General features: G+C 36.4%; 3 protein-coding genes across 16 annotated transcripts; 1 reads left to right on the plus strand and 2 right to left on the minus strand.

Moving 5' to 3' along the window:
* Window positions 1-3322: 3322 nt before the first annotated feature.
* On the minus strand, window positions 3323-10134 carry LOC147551195 (cyclin-T1-4-like). 12 transcript variants are annotated; one of them, XR_015238693.1, is made up of 9 exons: window positions 9841-10050; window positions 8915-9423; window positions 8720-8801; window positions 8431-8565; window positions 7986-8161; window positions 6819-7063; window positions 5066-6595; window positions 3855-4961; window positions 3323-3624 (listed from the first exon to the last, which is right to left on the minus strand). XR_015238693.1 is itself a non-coding variant. In XM_086672021.1 (8 exons), the coding sequence occupies exons 2-8, from the start codon at window positions 9409-9411 to the stop codon at window positions 3571-3573; spliced, it is 1119 nt and encodes a 372-aa protein (XP_086528147.1). In that variant the 5' UTR covers window positions 9412-9415; window positions 9841-10099; the 3' UTR covers window positions 3323-3570. The 12 variants fall into 12 exon arrangements, 5 of the variants coding, with proteins under 5 accessions (XP_086528147.1, XP_086528146.1, XP_086528149.1 ...); XR_015238690.1 differs by lacking the exon at window positions 6819-7063 and having other exon boundaries at window positions 3855-4000; window positions 4246-6595; window positions 9841-10134; XR_015238691.1 differs by lacking the exon at window positions 6819-7063 and having other exon boundaries at window positions 8915-9415; window positions 9841-10099.
* A 2844-nt stretch (window positions 10135-12978) lies between these two features.
* On the minus strand, window positions 12979-19281 carry LOC147551196 (putative LRR receptor-like serine/threonine-protein kinase At1g67720). Of its 3 annotated transcripts, XR_015238696.1 has the most exons (11): window positions 19116-19281; window positions 18498-19047; window positions 17355-17818; window positions 17133-17268; window positions 16982-17053; window positions 16823-16891; window positions 16639-16710; window positions 16401-16472; window positions 16246-16311; window positions 16053-16146; window positions 12979-13291 (listed from the first exon to the last, which is right to left on the minus strand). XR_015238696.1 is itself a non-coding variant. In XM_086672025.1 (10 exons), the coding sequence occupies exons 1-9, from the start codon at window positions 19189-19191 to the stop codon at window positions 16260-16262; spliced, it is 1563 nt and encodes a 520-aa protein (XP_086528151.1). In that variant the 5' UTR covers window positions 19192-19281; the 3' UTR covers window positions 15893-16146; window positions 16246-16259. The 3 variants fall into 3 exon arrangements, 1 of the variants encoding a protein (XP_086528151.1); XM_086672025.1 differs by lacking the exon at window positions 12979-13291 and having other exon boundaries at window positions 15893-16146; XR_015238697.1 differs by lacking the exons at window positions 12979-13291; window positions 16053-16146; window positions 16246-16311 and having other exon boundaries at window positions 16454-16472; window positions 16639-16729.
* On the plus strand, window positions 13505-14936 carry LOC147551197 (putative membrane-associated kinase regulator 1). Its single transcript, XM_086672026.1, has one exon. The coding sequence runs from the start codon at window positions 13707-13709 to the stop codon at window positions 14736-14738; it is 1032 nt and encodes a 343-aa protein (XP_086528152.1). The 5' UTR covers window positions 13505-13706; the 3' UTR covers window positions 14739-14936.
* Window positions 19282-20078: the final 797 nt, after the last annotated feature.

Consider the following 20078-nt stretch of genomic DNA (forward strand, 5'->3'; position numbering starts at 1 on the left):
CTTTTATGTTCTCCTCCCTTTTCTCCTTTTTGAAAACTATGAAGTGAAAATAGGTAGATCATGAACAATAAATTTGAGGTAAGATTGGGTGAAGGACATCATCCCATCCACAAATATATTATGATCATGTGTTCCTATATAGATGGGGTAATGTTTTTATTTAAAGATAGGACTAAGGTTAGATGCTAATTAATGTTTGAATTTGATTAATAATAGTTGAATTAGGAATGTAGGTGTAGGTCAGTAGGTGAGACACCAAGTAGAGAAGAGGGACCTACACTAGGTGACATGAGAATAATTAAAAGGAGGCCTTGAGGTTGTGGGACAAGAGGCAGGTGTGTATTCAATAAAGTATTTGTTGTGTCTTTCTTTTCTATTTTTAAAGATGTCTTGTATTTTTCTATCATTTGTTTTCTCTCTCTCTCTCTCTCTCTCTCTCTCTCTCTCTCTCTCTCTCTCTCTCTCTCTCTCTCTCTCTCTCTCTCTCTCTCTCTCTCTCTCTCTCTCTCTCTCTCTCTCTCTCTCTCTCTCTCTCTCTCTCTCTCTCTCTCTCTTCTCTCTCTCTCTCTCTCTCTCTCTCAAGAATCTATTATTGATAGTAGCATCTCTTCTTTTAGACAATGGGTCTTGCCCAATTCGAGTCTCTTGAAAATCTATTGTATATATCTTGAAAAAAACAAACAAAATAGACTACATATTTGTCGAAATCCAGAGAATCATAATGGATTAGTATTACTATCCCTAAACAACTAAACTCACCCAATTTTATAACATATTATTAACGTCACTTAGTATGATTCATGATCTTATAGAAACAAATACAAAGGAGCCAAGGAGGTTAAACCCCACGTTAAATGAGACTAGAGTGTAAATTATAAAAATCAGTCAGATCGTAGAATAAGCTTCTTTGTTAGTTAACTTTTAAAATGATACTGTACGAGAAAACCATGATAATTTACTATATAGTAGTTAACCGTCTAAGAAGTTCCCCATAACCATTTCGTTTTCACTGAACCAAAAGCAGTCTAGTGGACCCATTCCCTCATCAATATTTGGGGAGATTAATATCCCTTTCCTCCATTAATCCTCATCATCTTCAAGGTCCCACAACAAGGTCTTCACTTTATAGGAGTTGAAATGTGAACCCTACTAATAAATTATCAATTCTTACAATGACAAAGCTCCATGTCATCATGTGAGACTAGATTTTGCTCAATTACATTTTTTGGTGGATGAAAAATGGTAGTAGTATTTTGATAAGTTTAACAAATGATAATAAAAGTATCAACTTTCTATTCTTACACAAGGTCTTCACCTAGAAAAGTCAAGGAACCGACTTGTTTGGATTAATCAACCTTGTGGGGTCTTTATGCTTCATTAAGAAAAAAAAAAAAAGCCCTTCACTCTGAGTTCCACTAAATTGTCTTTTTGAGGTTTTACAATTTCCACTCCCCAAATAATAAAAACACACAAAAAGAACTCTAAGCAACCAACTAGGCAAATATAGATATTAGATGTGGTAGCAAAAAATTAACCAAACTCGTTATATAATTATACTAGAGTAAGACAAATATATAGATAACTTTGTGCTATGACATAACCAATATAGGATTAGATGATGAATCAGACAAGTTAGACTTTTGTAGCTACGCTATGATTGACACGTATATAATAAGTCTTTATTTCGATAAAAAAGTATACAATAAAGTCAAGAAAAAAAAAGATGTGTTGGTGCTTCTTAAAAGGAGTAAATTATGTTGAAAAATAGTGTCAACAAACACCACCACTATGGTATAGGTGTGTGGTGACAATGAAATCAGGATATAGTTACAACCAAGTTGGCTAGGTGTGGGTCAAATATCATAAGTTTACAAAATTGTCTCCATCATTCATAGAGAGAGAGAGGGAGGGGCATCCCACTATATCTAAATCAACCATCAAGGTTTTGGATTCTTCAATATATAATAAAGACTCCTTATTGGTAAATTTGAAAGGAAAGTGAAACAACACTAAAAGATCTGGTAAGATATTATATGGTACTAATGGTAGGGATTTCCATTACCCATCTCTCTAGATCTTTACTCCCTCTCTTTCTCTCTCTAGATCTCTCTCTCTCTCTCTCTAGATCTCTCTCTCTCTCTCTGGCTCTATAAGGGCCCTATATAAGCTGTGAGTGACCCATGCATAACAAACTCCTTGAAGAAAACATTTTAGCTGATGGTACCTATGAGTCACTTATGATTGACCTAATTAGCATAAAGCAAACTGACACCTTTTCGTTTTCCAGAAAAATTCCTTTTCACTTTCAAATTTACTTTCTTGGAAGAGAAGTTTTATTATGCCATTGCCATCCATCTTCTTGGCAGAACTCAGAAGGGGTTCATCCTCCCTTGACCCTTACAAACTCTGTATACTTTCCCTTCACATCCCACATCACATCTATATTCTATTCAGGTATAAAAAAACAAACTATGAAAGAAAAGGAGACAGAAGAAGTTATCACAAGATCAATGAAAAAAAAAAAGAAGAATCTTCTTTTTCTTTCACTAAACCTAGTTCTGCAAATTTAAACCAAACCCTATCTATGTATGGGACATTTGATAAGGGTTCACTGTTATTTGTTCCACTTTACCAACATATCCAATGGATCCTCCACCCAATCTATATTATCCTTCTCTTTTATGTCATTTCAGTCATTACCTCTGTTTGTTTGTCTGTCCGTCTGTCTGTCGTTGGTGTGGTCCATGAGCTTTACTTGCCCTAAAATAGTTAGGGCCTCTCTCGCCCCAATAGCTAACTCAAGAAGTGAAGTGAAGCTTTCTTTTACACTTATAAAGTGACCCCGTTCCCACAAATGACGTGGGACTAACGCCAACATCTCTCTCTCTCTCTCTCTCTCTCTCATGAGCTGAAACATCTGCTAATCGTTTCTCCCCTAGAGCCATGAAATTTTCCTATCTTACATAAAAGCAGCCTAAAGATGAGAGCCTTCAGCCAGAGGAAATATATGCAAACCTAACCTTTCTAAACCTAATATCTCTCTCCATTCATCTCTCATAACCAGAGGAAGAAGCCCTCTCGAGATTCATAGATGAAACCCGTATCACTTTATGGCCACACCGGCAGCCGAACTGATAAAAAATCAGTCTATGCAGTAAACCATGAACCTGTAATGGCCCGCGGATATGTAAACTACATGACAGAACTCTAACATTCAACATTCGAAACAAGAAGAAAGAAAACCATGGTGTGGGTATTGAACATCGGTAAAAGAGTGACGGAATATTCAACGATGTAATTTGAACTTAAGGGACCATCTAAGTATGTAAAAATTCTCCAGTAAATGGTTTATAAGATTCACATAAAACTCCTATATTCCAAGTAAAGACTCCATTAAAACTTCTGTATAGTACCAAGTTTAAGGCAGAAAATCTCGATTTTGTATCTTCCTGTTATATTATATACTCCATACTCAACTTGATGTTGGTTTTGGAGGTATAAAACTGGATTTGGTATAAGAATCAGCATATGTACTCATAAAGCTTACATGTATAACTGATGCCAGGCTTCCTATTGGTGTTTCTTAATTGTGCTAAAAGAGCTCCACCAATTGTTGGACAACATCTGCATTATAACAATCAAACACAAAATTAGGGTTTCACTTAGTGAGCTGTTCGATATCTGAGAAATAGTAATGTACTGATATAGTTGACTACGTAGGTTATCTTTTATCTTCAATTTCATTTGAAAATTAGAAGTTCAAGAAGTGGGATTTTCATCACCGGTTTATAGAAAGAGGTGTATAGACACAAAACGGAATGCACGGGTTGAAGTGGTGGTACGTGGTAAGCTACCTTCGACAATAGATGGGGTTGTTTGAAACTCCTGCCAAACTGTTTGGTAAGCCTCAAGATCAAAATTAAGGAATCTTGCAGCAAGGAATGCAGCTCCAGCAGCAATATGATGAGGCTTAAACTGAAGCCAAAGTGAGCTCCGAAGCCTGCAAAAAGTAATTTTTCTTTTAAATTCTTTGATATATAAGTATAAGAACCAATATACCAATCATGGCAAGAAGGATGATGAAATAAAACATACCAACTCTGCACGAACTCATATGAACAGGGTTATTTACGCAATATCCATATCCGCCCCACGGGGAGAAGGCAGATATAGATATAACACTCTTTGCCTTTCATTAAATTTGATTATCAAGTAAACGGAATCCGTGAGCATTCATATTCTTACCAACTATTCAAGAGGCTATGACAGGAAGATATTCAGTAAAAATCTTCTGCAGAAATGTTGACTAGAGCAGTAGAACGCAAGAACATAGAAATATTGTTTTAACGTCTGCATCAACGCTCTTGGCTCCGGAGCTCAACTCTTCTCCAGGGGTGGTACTCCCACTTCAGTGTTCCACCCAAATACAATTCAAGTGGAATATAAGAGGAAATTGCCAAGCCTAATATGACTTCAGGGCCTCTTGATAATCATGCCTACAACTTCTATTCGTGGCACATGCATGAATAAGCAATGTCTAGAAAGGCTTGTATTCTGGGATATGCCTTGAAGGATACCCTTTAATATTTTTTCTGTTTGGTTACTGTGTCATCCTTCTTTTTCTATGTTTCTCTCACTTCTAATACCGTCGAGCTATAGAAAGTACATAAGTAAATAAATAAATACCAATTCCTTTGCTCTTTTGAATATCGTCATTAGTGGTAATGACAAGGCCAAAGTGCCACATTGATGCCTTAAAACGTCAAATCCACAATAACGATTATACAAATATTAACATGCACACAAACTACATATGCACTTATGCAGAAGATGATTATGGAGTTCAAACTTACGATAAGATAGGCACGAACTGGTAGGATGATTTAATATGCAGAAGATAATTATTTTGGACTTATATATACTAGACTCAACCATATTAATGAATCTAATGATGAATTACCCTGGTAATACTACACAAATTCATATGCGAGAACATAAAAAACAGGCTTTGTAACAAGCCATAAGTTTAATTATGCAAGTGATAGCATGATTGGATTTCAATGACAAAAACAAGCTCCCAAGAAAACTGCTTTTGGCAAAAGATTATCTGCAGACAATACTGAACTATACCCTACGAAAATATCAAGCTTAAAGTATACGAAAAACAGGAAACAAACAAAAAACGTAATAAATTAGTCAATCGAATAAACTACTAATACTGAACTAATAAGACACACAAAGAGAAAGCGAGCATTCGTCAAATTGGTCAAAATTTTCACTATGTAAGCTTTTTGTGTCACTCTGATTAATCAAGAAAGAGAAGTCATAAGGGAACCATTGCTTTATTTCTTTTACTTATAGAGATACAGGGAGGGACTTAGCAACTCAGAGCCATAGAGAGCATTTTGTGAAGATAAGTCCCCTATTTTATAGCCAACAGTAACGAGTATTTTCTCATTATTACAGACACTGTGAAACGAAATCTACACGTCCACTCCGAGTTATATCTTCGAGTTTCTTCCTAGGACATGGCATCTGCTTGTTGGTACCAGATCACATTAAAGGGGAGGCTGCTAGTCACAAGCTCAGAAAACAAGACCAACCCTTAAACCTTTCGACAAATATCCTGGGCTTCACTTTCTTCAAATGCTTCTACAAGAGAATAAGAAGCCCCATTCCTCTCAGACATCTAAATGGTACCTACTCCAACTGGCTGAATACTGAGAGATCTGCCATCAGACCTCGAGATACTTAGCTGATCAAAAACATTTTTCTTGAAAGCCAAAGATTATGAATATGTAGAGAAAACCTTGCGTCGACACACATACAAATAGAACTGAAACAAATTGCACCTCCCTGCTAGAGGAAGTAGCACACTGAATGGCTGATGAAAAATCTGTTTGGCCAGAAAGAGACTGTCTATGAATAACAGAGGCGTAGAATGATTCAAGACAATGGAGTAGATAGGCGAAAGAAAAATGGCATTAGATGGATACCATGAACACGAAAGTAGAACTGCATAAGCCAAATTATTGGCACCAAAATCAGAGCGTAAGAATCATAGGAAGCTTATACAAGACCCACGAGTCAAATAACTACTCCAATGAACAACTTGTGACACGTACAAATCCAAACCCTTGACAACACGGTTTAACTGGATTCCTCGATCAAAATTCTTACTTGACTGCATGAGCAAACAAGCAAAACACCTTCACTGACCACTAATATGTGAAAGCAGTACTTGCAAAGAAAAAACTTCAAAGGATGCATATGGTTTGTGTAGTCTCCGATTTTTTATTTTATTTTACGGATGTGTGATCACTATGGCGACAGAAAAAATATGTCACAAAAACCTCATAATTTTCGAAATACGATAACGAAGACATGCTAAGTAAAATGTGAAAGTGGTTATAAATGTTGGATGGCTACTTTGGTAACACTTGACCAAGATGGTAAAAGACTTCCGTGGAAATTGTATTCACAACAAATCAGAGTAGCGTAACTTCAGATGTAAAATATCACTTTCGAAGAACACCATATCAATTCGCCAGAAAAGAATATCATACAGGTAAGCAGCCTAATCTTTGTGAATGTCCTGCAATTAATATGCCATGCCAAAAAGAATTAATATGCTAGACCAAACGATAAAGGTTCAATAATACTTCTGATGAAAAGAAGGCGAAAACATAGCTACGCTGCCACATGTGGAATTTTTAAATATTTGCAGATTTGAAATCTCAGAAAGTAAGCGTCAGATTTGAAAATTCAGAAAATAGGTATAACAATCCCCAAACCAAAAGATTAAGAAGATCTCTTGCGTATAAATGTCCACCAAAATTCCTGCTTTTGGGATCTACTAAGTACTACCCGGGACCCTCACGGCTTGACGTTGCCGGTTTTCAACTAGCTATAACAATTTTCTCTTTCCAGAAAAACAAAGAACGGGTACTTATATGATTATATCAACTACAAAGAGAAAACACGGTAAAACGTTTTACGTTGCATTGGAAAGGATAATGAATGTCGTGTTTGAGTACCTTTTATTTGCTATGTACAAAATGTTCTGAAAGATAGGAAACAACCAAACACAGCACAGTTAGTAGAAATGGGTAGATCTTTGAAAGCAGAAAAGTAAAAAAAAATACTTTTTTGAATTAAACGAAGTAGCTACATTGCAATGGATGACCTTGGTGTTGACATAAACCATGATCTGGATGTGTCGATGTGATACGATCGACATTGCGGAAAAAAATAGAACGAAAAGGAAACATTCTTGTCATGATTACTCAAACACAGCTAACTATATTCAGCCAAAATAAGAAGATCAACCTTTTGGACTGGTTTAGAAACTATTAGCGCAAGAAAAAGAAGGTTATACGTTACAAGCAACACTAAACTAACCTATAATGTGCATGCAGATATGTATGACGTAGGACAAGCCATGCGTAAGTAAGAAACGGAAAAACACCGATCTGATAACCCAAATAAGCATTAAAATACTTTTTTGAAGGGCAACAAATATTCACGTCCCGATCCTCCAAACACAATATAACAAGTGGAATCATCAGATAATCAGCACCAGAAAAGTATATTTAAGAGTTAAGACGATAATGAAAGATAGATTGCTCTAGAGTCAGGAGCAATAACAGGGTTGGGTATTGAGACAGCAACTGTGATCCATAATTATCTTGGTCAGTGTCCAACTCGTACGGATTCTGTGACTTATTAGCTAGACATTTTCCATAGATCTCTAAATGTTATTACAAGAGAGAGTAAAGAAAGCACACTATAATACTTAATACAAATACAAAGTGCCTTGTAGGGATGACATTTGCATCCTTAATGCGCAACGTGGTCAAAATTCAATCAACTTCATGGACGAGATCTTCACGCAAGTAACCAAGTTGGGAAAGAGAAGACTCTTTCTTAAAAAAGGCTCGAAGAGTACATAGAATAGATACCATGAAAGAATTAAATGAACTTACCCTTCGCTGACCAAGGTTAATGCCAAATCGAGCAAAACCGCCTCTGAAAGTCCTAGTTTGTTAAGGACAGATGTCAGGGGAACATATGGGTGCTGCACATTGAGCTCAAAATTAAGAGTTCTCAGAATCAAGTTCTCAGCCTCAATGACACGTTCTCGATAGTGGCCAAACCAGTTCTGTTTCAAATAAATAAATGTAACAGGTTAGAACTTAGAAATAACCATACACCAGGTGAACAAATTTCAAAATGATTCTAAGGTAATATATCTTCTAAGAATATAAATAAATTTTGAAAGGAGTAAAAGTTGAACTTTGCAAACTTGTCTCTTTGTTCATTGAAAACTTCTCTCGTGTTTACATAATAAGCGGTCGATAACTTAATCCTTGGGACTCGAGCTCGTAGCATTAATTAGAAACAAAAATCTTATAGGAGTCTGGTTCTCACCGCGGGAAGCGGACAATAATAGTTATTAGGATCCTGTTTGAAGAAAATATCATATGATGCCTTCAGCACGTTGTTCAAAGGGCGCGGTGTTTCCTCAGATTTTGCAGAAAGGAAAAGAGCTGCCGTCGCAATCAACTGCAAACATAGTAAAATGAAATAGAGAAGTCACAATTAATTCAGCAATAACAAAAAGAAGTGCCCACAAGTCTAGAAACCCGTTCAGGTAGCAAATTGATATGCTTGATATTAGGGAGTGAGGACAACTCAAACATTAAGTATGGAAACTCACATATCTATCATGACAAGCATGTGATCGTCGAACGAAAAACCGGTGGCAAAGAACCATAGCAGTTCCAATGGTAGTCTGCGGCCTGCAAGATTCAACAACTACAATCAACACAAGAGCATGGAAAGTTACAATATCAGAAACAACAGCGCCAGCTTTTTAATACAGAATCACAGATAAAGAAGATTGATATCTTACACTTTAACTTGAGTCCCAAGATTCTGAAGATACATGCAGTATGAATACCGCAAAAATGTTTCTCGTACTGAATCAATACCATCCTTTCTTGAAGGGGACATTCTTTCAATCTGATCTCTCGAAAGAAATACTACGTCATCCTCCATCATTGACCTGGCACGCTTACAACCAGTAACTTGGTTTCCATTCCCGTCAGGCCTTGGACAGGCAACATAAGAACTATTGCTAACCGAAGGGGCATTGGCATTTGTGTTTGGCTGCTTATAGTACCTCTGGCTGTCATCAGAACTCGAAATTTTTCTCCTTTTCAAATGATTCACGTCTTCGTTTGTTCTCCCATTGTAAACCGGCTCCTGTAAGTTCCTTGACAAGCCATGAAGATAGTCATTGTTGCCATTTTCATATTCCTTGTCCTGGCCCCCGTTTTGCTGATTAACAATGTTTCTATTAAAATCATTACGAAAACTCGCTCCTTGTCCACGAATAAACCGCGACATTGTGCTGCAAAACTATAAAACCCAATGCTTCAAATTCTATACAACCCAATAAAATCATCAAACGATAATTCTGCAGTAGCTAGATATTCTGATATTTAAACATAAAAGTATAAATTTTGAAACTTTAACCAAAATCATCAAACACAAGAGAAAAGAGACCTAGAATAATTAACGATACGCCCAAAATCGTTGAATTGAAATTGAAGATATATGCAATTCGATTTTTCTCACAAGGAATTCAAAACATCAAGATAATTCATCTGTAATCTATGATCAAAAGGCAAAAGAGAAGACAAAAAACTCTATAATTAGCCGATTTTCGGATTCTGCGATTGGATTACGTAGCTAAATTCATAAAGTTTCGAACTTTATTCATTAACGAGGAGAAAACTATGATAATTTCATGTTGATTAACGGATAGAATCGTACCTGATTAGCAGATTAAGACAAAAACGATCTAAAGCTCTCTCTCTCTCTCTAATTTCTCTCTCTCTCTCTAAAATTGAGAATTCTGGAATGGGATTTGTGGATGAATTAGGACTGAATTTATTTTGGTGTACCTTTGGGAGGGGAAAGATTAGGGAGAATTGTTGAAGAAGGGAAATTCTGTATTACCGTACCTATGATAACTAAAATACTACGTCTAGTGATGTTCGTTGGATGTATTAGTTAGGTAGAGCCGAGAGATAGGGATGTGATTGATTCTGCACCTGGTTTATGTGAATCTTGGGAAGGTAGGGTTAGGGTTTTGAGACGTCTCAAATTTACAAGGTCAATCCATATCTTTTGACATTTTCTTAAAAAGTCCAATTCCTCAACACAACTACACAAGGACATAAATTTGGAGCCAATAGTTTGTCCTTAAAAATTACGGATTTGGGTTGTAGTTTATTTTCTAGGTTTGTCTTACGTTCTTATGAACAGACCAGGTCTGGTCTGTTCTTCAACAGACTGGAACTCCGGTGAAGGGAAACTCCTTCGTCGGAGTTTCTAGAGAAAGAGAGAGAGTGATTTTTTTTTTATCTTTCTAGGTCGCCGCCCGGAAAATTTTCCGATCGGCGACCTAGTCAGAGAAGACAGAGAGAATGGTGGGGAGAGAGAGTGAGGTGAGGTGGAGGATTTTTTATTTTCCTTTAACATCTTACAGGCGACCTAGTCGGAGAAGACAGAGAGAATGGTGGGGAGAGAGAGTGAGGTGAGGTGGAGGGAGGTGAGGTGGAGGGTTTTTTATTTTCCTTTAACATCTTACAGGCGACCTAGTCGGAGAAGAGAGAGATAATGGTGGGGATAGAGAGAGAGAGAGAGGTGAGGTGGAGAAAGAGTGAGATGAGGTGGAGGGTTTTTTATTTCCCTATAACATCTTACAACATAAATTTGTCAAGCTAAATTGACCAAATTTTGACCAAGTCTTCACACCTCGGAAACTACTTAGCTTTCCCTAGAGCGCTGGACTAAAGGTAAATGATTTGATGGTTGCTAAGGTTTCCTGGAGTGGTTCTTTTGTAGCATCCTACTTTTGTTTTTATAACCTTTTTTTTTATTTTGGAATTTGATTTCAATGTAATGATAGTCACTACAATTACGTTGATAAATCAAAGATGTGATAAGCACGGTAACTGCCAGATTAAACAAGAACAGGCTTAAAACCCAACTAAACTATAGTCTAAAGTTCATCTACATTATTTATGTCCTAATAACTCCAAATTCAATAATCTAGAGATTCCACCTCCTCTGGAGATCACCGGAACGTCCAGGTACCTTTGGAGTATATGTTAACACTTTAACCACTCGGGCAACCAAGTGTTGACTTATAACATCTTCGTGTTCTTCAACTCGTGATATTTAAATGGTAGCTTTGTGAGTAAATAGTTGGGTTATTTCCCAATAGCCCCCAACTTTGTGACCAACTTCCTGCTTAGCTCCCTACTTTATCAAAAATACTCAGATGCCCCTCTTTTTAAGTTACTGTTATAACTTCGTTAACCAGTCATCATCTTTCTCCTCCATCTCATCGCCTCTCTCTACCACCTCATCTTTTCGCCACCTCATCGTCTTCACAGGCGAAGGTCGCTGACCGGTCAATCTTCCGGACGGCGGCCTCCAAACACAAAAAAAAAAAAAAATCGAGTTTTGTGTAATGGTAAATGCATGTTACGCGAAGTTCTATGTAATGGTAACTCAATATTTTTTAACTCGCAATTATTTGAAAAGAGTTTAACGTTGAAAATCTCGTCACCAATAGATGATTCTTATTTCAAGCAGCCATAAGACAAAGAAACCACGTCATTTTTTCCTTCACAAAAGACAAATACTTTTAGCGAGACAATAATATAGAACCATCACTAACAATTGTTCCTATACATGGTCAAATTCAAAGAGTTTGTAGACTTGCCAATTTATTAAAAATACAAAGCTGGAGTACAAGTTAATAAGTTATTATTCTTATACAAGTTTGATAATAAGTATATATGAAACAAAAAGGTAATAAAGTGATTTTCCTACTAGAAATGCGCAAAATCATTCTTCCATGGAATTTTTTCGGAATGGTATGTGATATTTGTTTGTCATTGAGGACTAACCAGAATGACATTCCATCTTAATGATAGAAAATCTTGGTTATTTTAAACAAAAATCATGCCACATTGGAGAGAGGGAAAGTTGAGTTCGGACTTTGTCTCCCACAACCATTGCCATCCCTTTTTACTCACATTTCATGTAGTAGTAGTAATTTGCTTTTACATTGTCTTGGAAACAAAATTGGACAAGTACAGCTTTGTGTCCCTTAAGGTTTAATTCCTCACCTAATCACCTTTATGTTTAACTTACCTTTAATCTTTAGATTTCCTAATGAAAAGATGAGATATTTAACTAATCCCCATAATCTACATGATCATTATCACTAGCTGCATAGATATCTAAGTCGAGGAAGTAATTATACACATTAATTAATATTACCGGAGGTTACTAACTTCAAAGTATTAACAATACAATGTACTTAATTTTATAAATGTAATTAGGATATACATGTACTTAGGAGACAAACAAAGGAAGCAATAGCCGTAATTAGTGACATGATTTATTAATTGATAATTACCGCCCCATAAGTTTTCTATCAGAAGATTAAGATAGCGACACATGGACATCATACTACGAGCCAGAAAGCAATTACTCACACCATGAGATCCATTTGTATGAAAATGTTAACTATTTTGTGTGAAACATATGATGCAGGATGTGTTACCTAGACACAATCGCCATTTTTTTCAATTTTTATATTGATTTCCATCATTTAAAAAATACTTCACAAGGACACGAAGAATCCTATTTGGTCGGTTGTTATTTTTAAGATTATTAGAATAACCGTAACTAGAACCACTATGAGGTCAACTTCAAATTTTACTTTTTTTTGTATCTTTCATTTTGCATTCTTTCCTCTTCCACATTTAAGTTTTTGTACACATCAAACCAATTTGATAAGCTCCTTAGTACAAAGAGGTTGAACGTTCGAGTGCCATCTCTCATGCACTTCTATAGAAAAGACAATATTTTACATCATAGTAAAGATCATTGAAATTGCAAATACTAATTTTATTAACACTTTCAAAAGTGATAGAACGGTGGGAAAGATAAACAAAAAGTCTGGTTGTCTACGCCAAATTCCAGTTAAATTTCAACAACAATTTCGGCATTCAATCACCTTAACAGATGTCGATGTCTAAGTTGTTGACACTCATATCCAAGTTCACGAGTAAAATGTTTCGTTATCGACGTTTGAGAAGGCACCTACCAAACTTTAGACATTCCATGAAGCAATCCCCCACCTTTCGTGACGAACCACCTTCGTCTTTGATATCATCTGTAGCGTCTTATGCTTTAACAACTATCAATATCACCCAGATCCAAATTCGTGAGTACAAGAATTTGTTACTGACGAAAGCTCTACAAACTCATACGTAAAAATGCGCTAGCTACAAAACTTAGGATCCAATTATGACTAAGACTCCAGATGCAGGACAATCACAAAAATAGTGAAAACTAGCATGTGAAGTATAATTACATAAAATCTGTAATAAGGTTATATTTTTTCGTGGACATAGTTTCATTTTTTAAGTTTAAGAACAAGCCCCCATGTGACCCTTCCACTTCCAAGACTAATAAATATTAAGCTCTCTAATCATCTTCATTTACTTCCTTAATAACTTCAACCCTTCTCTCTCTCTCTCTCTCTCTCTCTCTCTCTCTCTCTCTCTCTCTCTTGTACTACTACTAGTTTCTCTCTCTAAACCCATGTAGAAATGGGAAAACCATCAAGAAAAGAAAAAGCTACAAAATCAAGAACACTTTCATCTTGTTCTTTCTCTTCATCATCATCTTCATCAGATTTTGAATTCACAGTATCTTTATCACCACTAAGATCTTCATCTAATCTATGTCCAGCTGATGAACTCTTCTACAAAGGTCAACTTCTTCCTCTCCATCTATCTCCTCGTCTTTCTATGGTTAGAACTCTCTTACTTTCTCCCTCTACAAGAACTTCTACTTCTTCTTCCATAGATAGTTTCACTACCCATTCTTCTTCTTCTTCTAGAGATTCAACTGGTAGTAGTTCTAACTCAACTGATTTTAGTACTATTGATTGTGACTCATCTAGACCTAGCTCTGTTTCCGATTTGGAAGATGAATTTCAAAGACTTAAAAATAATCTATCTTACCAACAAAATCAAGATCAAAATCCTCTAATTCATCATCAAGTTAAAAAACCCAAGTATTTTTCTCTCTCTAGATTCTCTTCTGTGTTTAGAAAAGATCAAATCAAGAACAGAGTTGAAGAAAATGTAACAGAGTCTTCATCGAAGAAGACGAGTTCATCAGCAAAAGATGTAATAAGAAAATATTTGAAAAAGGTGAAGCCTTTTTATGAGAAATTATCATCACAAAAACAACAACAACAGAAGATTCAGATTAGTATTAAATCTGAAGTTTCTTTCACTAAAAAGGGTAGTAATTTTACTACTCCAGAGATTAAAGATCATAAAAGGTTTTCCTCTGTTTCAAACAGATTCAAAGAACAGAGTGGTAGATTTTCTCAATCATTTTCAGGAAATCTTATATACCCAAGAAAGAAAAACTCAAATTCAAGTTGCCCAACTTCGAATCGATCATCGCCAACTAATTCTGGAGTTCTTTGTCGAAACAAAGTTATTAATGGAAGCTTGTATAATTCAGAATCTTCTTCAATTAATGAGTTACAGAATTCGATTCAAGGTGCTATTGCTCATTGCAAGAATTCAATGATTCAGAAAGAGAAAATGTTAGTGAGTAATTAAGTTAAATTAAAAAGGTCTAATCATGATTAGATATATGAATTGTTAATTTCACTTTTGTTTAGGCTCAAAATCCAACATAATGGATCTTAGAATGTGAGTTTCAATTTTTGTTTTTTGGGTTTTTGGTGTTTGATTAATTTGTTGGGACAAATATTAAACTGTTGATTATCTATATTAATATAGTTTCTAACTTCTTAATTCTGGTAATTTTTCATTTTTACTTTCTTTTCCGCTTTCTCTCTTCGCCCATCTATGAAATACAAATGTTATTTGGCCCGAACATAGAGGCGCCCACAAACAGAAAGCTGATGTGGCCTGCTCTCACCGGTCACGACAGTGGAAAGAGATGTCCCTGTCCAATGGGAGTCGGCAACATTAGCCTTCAGACTGCGGTCGACCTCTATTTTTTGGCCAAACAGCATTCCTCTTACTGAAAAGGCGATATCCTGAGACCACCATTTTACTGTAGACAAATAAACTGAGTCCATGGATTCTAAAATTAATGAGAAAGTAGTTGAGATCATTTTTGCAATTATTAAGAACATGGTACTTTCAAAGAAGACCCACATTTTTAAATGTTAGGATCCTAAAATTAAGCTGAGTATGGAAATAATATATAAAAACTCTGGACCGACTGATTTAATCAAATTTTAGTCGTTGGATTCAATTGCAGCATGATATTAATCGGATCCAACGGCCATAGACACAGTGGGGGATTTTTTTAGGGGAAGTCAATGGGTCCGGAGACAGTGCTGAACCTGGTACAAATTATTTAGTGTGGGTGTTGGAAGATAGCCTTTCATGAATAAGAGAGTGCCAAAAGATTTAGTTTTAGTGGGAACCACTTGATTTGTAATTAAGGGTGTCAGTCAGATGATGGTGGGGAAATCAGGTAGGTCGGATACTGGGTTATCGTATTCATTGACTGACATGTCAACAGATCACAGAGAGAGTCAGAGAGAGGGAGCACAATTAGTTTCCTGGGCTCCATTTGGGTTGTCTGTTGATGCAGCAGGTTTATGTTTCTTGGATGATCAGCTTCTAGGGTTAGGTCAGGTGATTTTCAGATCCCTAACAGCATCAATCTTGAAAAGATTGGCATCTCAATCCTTATTGAAACTAAACAAGCTATTTGTTAGTGACACAGAGAGAGGTATGCTAAAAAGAAATCTGTATTTAGAGTAACATATATAAGGTAACATATACAGAAAAGGAAAGAAGAACAAATGGTAGATTCTTTTGTGCATCATTAAACAAGAAATTGAGTTGTAAAGAATTAGAATGAACAAAACAAGTGTGCGCAATCGGTGTTACCTGTACAACTACAATTTTCATATTATACGGGGGGGTGGGGGGGGGGGGGGGGTTCCAGTTCCGGCATGACAGATATGCATTATCTCTGCTCACTCTGAAACAGTATCAGGAGTCATTTTGTAAGGGAATGGATTAAAAAAGATTAAGACGGTTAAAGGCATAAATGTCGGCACGACAACAATGATGTATTTACCTTGAAGGTAAAATCTAGGTCGACGGAGAAGGTGGGGACGGCACAAAGTTGTTACCAGGAGTTGTCCTAAATGAGAAAGAGAAATTTGAGATTGATTTATCGCTTTAATATGATAGTAGTAAATATGATCATGTTTCGAGAGATGATTTTCATACCTAAGATTCAAGCCAGGTTTCTGTAGAAGGTTGTTTGGAACTTGGCCAGTCAAGTTGTTGTTCTCTAAGAAGCTGAAAAACAAGAAAAAATACAAGTGCAATTATCATCTAGAATAGCCAAATTTCATATTCCAGAGTTAAAGATAAGCGAATTAGACTCGTGAAAAACCATAAGCGAAGTTCCGCTTCAGAAGAAAAACTGTAAAACGGAGGTATAACATTGACGAGTAGAGCTTACAGTTCACGAAGACTTCCAATGGTGCCTAGAGATGAAGGTATCTCTCCAACCAACTGATTATTCTCCAAATGCCTATGCAAATCAGCATGATCTAAATGAGGTATATGAATGGTTTTACTGGCTTAACGTGACTGGTTTTTAGCTTAATGTGCATGACACAAAGAGGGAGAGATAGAGTACTTACAGCGTCTTCAGATTCTTTAACGATCTAAGATCAGGAATCGATCCTGACAAACTATTATTCCCAAGCCATCTGTCATCAACAACTTGAGATTGTTAGTCATATTATCATATGCTACGATAAGCTCGGAATAAGAAGATCAAACGATGTTGAAGAACCCACATGTCGGTCAATGCAGTCATATTGGCAATACGAGGTGAAATAGATCCTGACAGACCCAGACTTGATAGGTTTCTGGAAAGAATTACCAAAAATTAGAAGTCCTTAAAGAAGCAGGATTAAGGATTAGTGAATATATAAAGTCTCAACTCACAAAGAAACCACACGTATGCGAGATCCCTCTGAACATGTGACTCCAGTCCATGGATATTCACGGGGTAAACAAGGATCGCCGTACCAATCAAGTGGAAACTTTTTGAAGCTGCTTTTCATATTCTCTAGAGCAATCACTGAAAAGAAACCAAAATCATACATCAGGGAAAGGATGACTGATAACCTTTATCGAAAACGCGACATGTTTTAAAAGAAAACAAACCATCTCGAGTAAGAGTTCTTCCTCCAAGAAGCATCACATTGAAAATCTCCCCAGCATTAACCAAAGGACCAACAACTGATCCCTCGGCAGGAGTCATGGTTATAGTTGTAAGACCAGAGAGAGGCCAGCGAGAAGCAAAGACAACTACTCCAGCTGTAGTTGCATTCAAATTACGGTAATATTCTATGCCATTTATAGCTACACTGAATATCCTCGAGGTGTCTAATGATAAATTACGATCGTCTGCAAAGTACAAAGCGATGTAATACGTAGAGTTTGGAAGAGACACTGTAGGCCACTGTAACTCCATTTTCGAGGGCGTATCTTGCTCTGTTGTTAGCTCAGTCTCAAATACTTTCAATGGAGGGAGATTCCAAAAACCAGATACAGATATATTCTTTCCACTTTTTACATTAGTTTCACCGAATGGTTTCCAGTATCGATCAAACTGGTCATCAGGATATCTGTAAATTTACATTCAGAACAAAAAAATTAGATCGAGACTTGGGTTTTCATGTGGTGGATCTACAATGACATATATCCACTTTGTAGAACAAAGATTATAAACTCAAGTGAATAACTCCTAGCAGACTGTTATATCATTCAATAAGGTTACTAATCGACTACAGTATTTTAAACAAGTTAAGTGAACATCGGAAGCACAAACCGACAAAACATATTGTTATGATGAAGAACAAGCAAACCAAGACAAATAACAACGAAAATAAAGAATCACATTGAACACAAGAGATTTACGTGGTTCGGTTGGTAAGAGCGACCCCACGATGAAGAATGGCGCTATCATTTTAACTATGAATGAATGAGCAAGATTATAGAGATTTTTCATGGGTTTAGTTACTAAACCCTAGCACTCAACTACCTCTAACTCTCTCCCCAAAACCAAAAACAGACAACACTCTTACATTGATAACAACCCTTCATAAGACTAGGGCAAACATAAGTAAACAGGTCGAGTTAAAATTTAGGGGGGCAAAACAGTTTCTAGGGTTAGATATTGACCCATATTCAATGTGAATTGAAGTTCGAAATCTCCAAATTAATGTGATTTTAATTAAGATTCTAATCCAATTAAACGATTCCACCAACAAAATTCGAAAATCCTCTCTAACATTTAGAACTAACCTGATAATGGGCCCTTGATATCCGAAATTGTTCCTGGCAATCAAACTCAATCCATATTTCTCAAAATCAGTGGAATTATAAACAGAGTCCTTCATAAGAATTAACTCAATAGCAGAAATAAATGGATCCGAATCCGTAAAATCATTTCTTGCAACACAAACACTCATCTTCTTCAGTTTTGCAGTAAAAACTCCCTCATAATATGATGGAATCCCTCTACCATAATCTTCAGTTGAATTAACAAAACCCCATTTTGTTCCATCAATAATCTGATCAAATACCGGTGGATTCTCCCGGCCATTGATTCCCCCATAAAAGTAAGTAGTTCGAACAAGATATTTCCGATTTCGAATCACCGGAACAAGATAACAGAACTTCCTTGAAATTTTGTCTTGGCCGAGAGGAAAAGATCGGAGTGTTTGAAGAATTGGGAGTGAATTGGGAGAAGATAGGTTTCTGGGTAGTCCAGAAAAGACGAGATTTTCGTCGGGTAGCCATTGTTTGCCGTCGATAAGTGAAGGAAAAGTTGACCCACAGTTGATTAGGGTTCCTGAAATGTAGAGAGAGAAAGTGGTGAGAAGTGGGAACTGAAAGTAGTGAGAGTAAAGTTAGTAGTACCTTTAAGAGGCGATGGTTGAGAGTGAACGGTGTTAGTGAGGAAGAAGAAGAGTAGAAGCAGAGAGAGAAACGACATGGCTCTCTGAGCATAGGAGAAAGGAAGAAATGGAGAATTGGGGATTTGTAATTGAATTAGGGTTAGGGTTTTTGAGAGGGTCGTTGGGAATGTGACGCAGTAGAGAGAGAGAGAGAGAGAGAGGTTTGAATGAGTTGACAGAAGGGAGATGAGGTGGACAGCGCGGGAAAAAGACCAAGTCAAAGCGGGAAGTTGTTGACTTCACCTCATTGATCTAGAAACTCAAACCGTATTCAAAGGGTTCAAACGGCCAAGTCAAATCATTGACTTAATATTTTGAAGTCAACAGGCTTTTTAAGAGATTTGAAGCTCAAGTTCTTCCTCTGAATTAGAGGTCAATCACCCAAGAGCTGGATTACCTCAATAGAGAGTTGTTGGCTTGACTCATACTTTGATGATTCTAGTACTTCCTATGAAATCTTTCATATGTATTTTATTTTCCTGATATTCACCAGTCGCAATTTCAGTGTTAGATGGTTTCAGTGTTTGTGTATCTATTTATATTCATGGTCAGATTGAACAAGGACAATGTTTGTAATGGAACAAACACTATGAGGGACGAGCTACACAACTTTAAGCCTACTACAGAGCTCTCTTGGTAGACTTTTTTTTGTTCTTGCTGGAATGTGTTAATGGAAGACTTCTTTGATGGTGCGTGATGGTTTCATCTATTGATAAAAGCCATCACTTTTCACAAAAATTAATTGTTTTGTTGAAGTTCCCTTACCTACCCACGAGAAGATGGATAAGGCGGACAACGTGCAAATGGATGGATATTTGAGTTGTTGAAAGAGTCGACCTTAGTTATTATATATATATATATATATATTATATTAGCATAATGTACTAGTACTATTGTACCTACCGAATGATTAATATGGTTTTGA

Source organism: Eschscholzia californica, unplaced genomic scaffold, assembly GCF_041429995.1.
Source record: "Eschscholzia californica isolate CP2 unplaced genomic scaffold, dmEscCali1.0.p SCAF_3, whole genome shotgun sequence".
Lineage (NCBI taxonomy): Eukaryota > Viridiplantae > Streptophyta > Magnoliopsida > Ranunculales > Papaveraceae > Eschscholzia > Eschscholzia californica.

Excerpts from the sequence above, each read along its gene's own strand:
- LOC147551195 (XM_086672021.1), bottom strand. The coding sequence starts at position 9,411 with ATGTCGCGGTTTATTCGTGGACAAGGAGCGAGTTTTCGTAATGATTTT. Across the intron at positions 8,802-8,914 it reads CTTGGGACTCAAGTTAAAGT|GCCGCAGACTACCATTGGAA; the intron begins GTAAGATATCAA and ends TGAATCTTGCAG. Across the intron at positions 8,162-8,430 it reads ATTATTGTCCGCTTCCCGCG|AACTGGTTTGGCCACTATCG; the intron begins GTGAGAACCAGA and ends TATTTGAAACAG.
- LOC147551197 (XM_086672026.1), top strand. The coding sequence starts at position 13,707 with ATGGGAAAACCATCAAGAAAAGAAAAAGCTACAAAATCAAGAACACTT.
- LOC147551196 (XM_086672025.1), bottom strand. The coding sequence starts at position 19,191 with ATGTCGTTTCTCTCTCTGCTTCTACTCTTCTTCTTCCTCACTAACACC. Across the intron at positions 16,473-16,638 it reads ATTGGAAGTCTTCGTGAACT|CTTCTTAGAGAACAACAACT; the intron begins GTAAGCTCTACT and ends CTTGTTTTTCAG. Across the intron at positions 16,312-16,400 it reads AAACCTGGCTTGAATCTTAG|GACAACTCCTGGTAACAACT; the intron begins GTATGAAAATCA and ends TTTCTCATTTAG.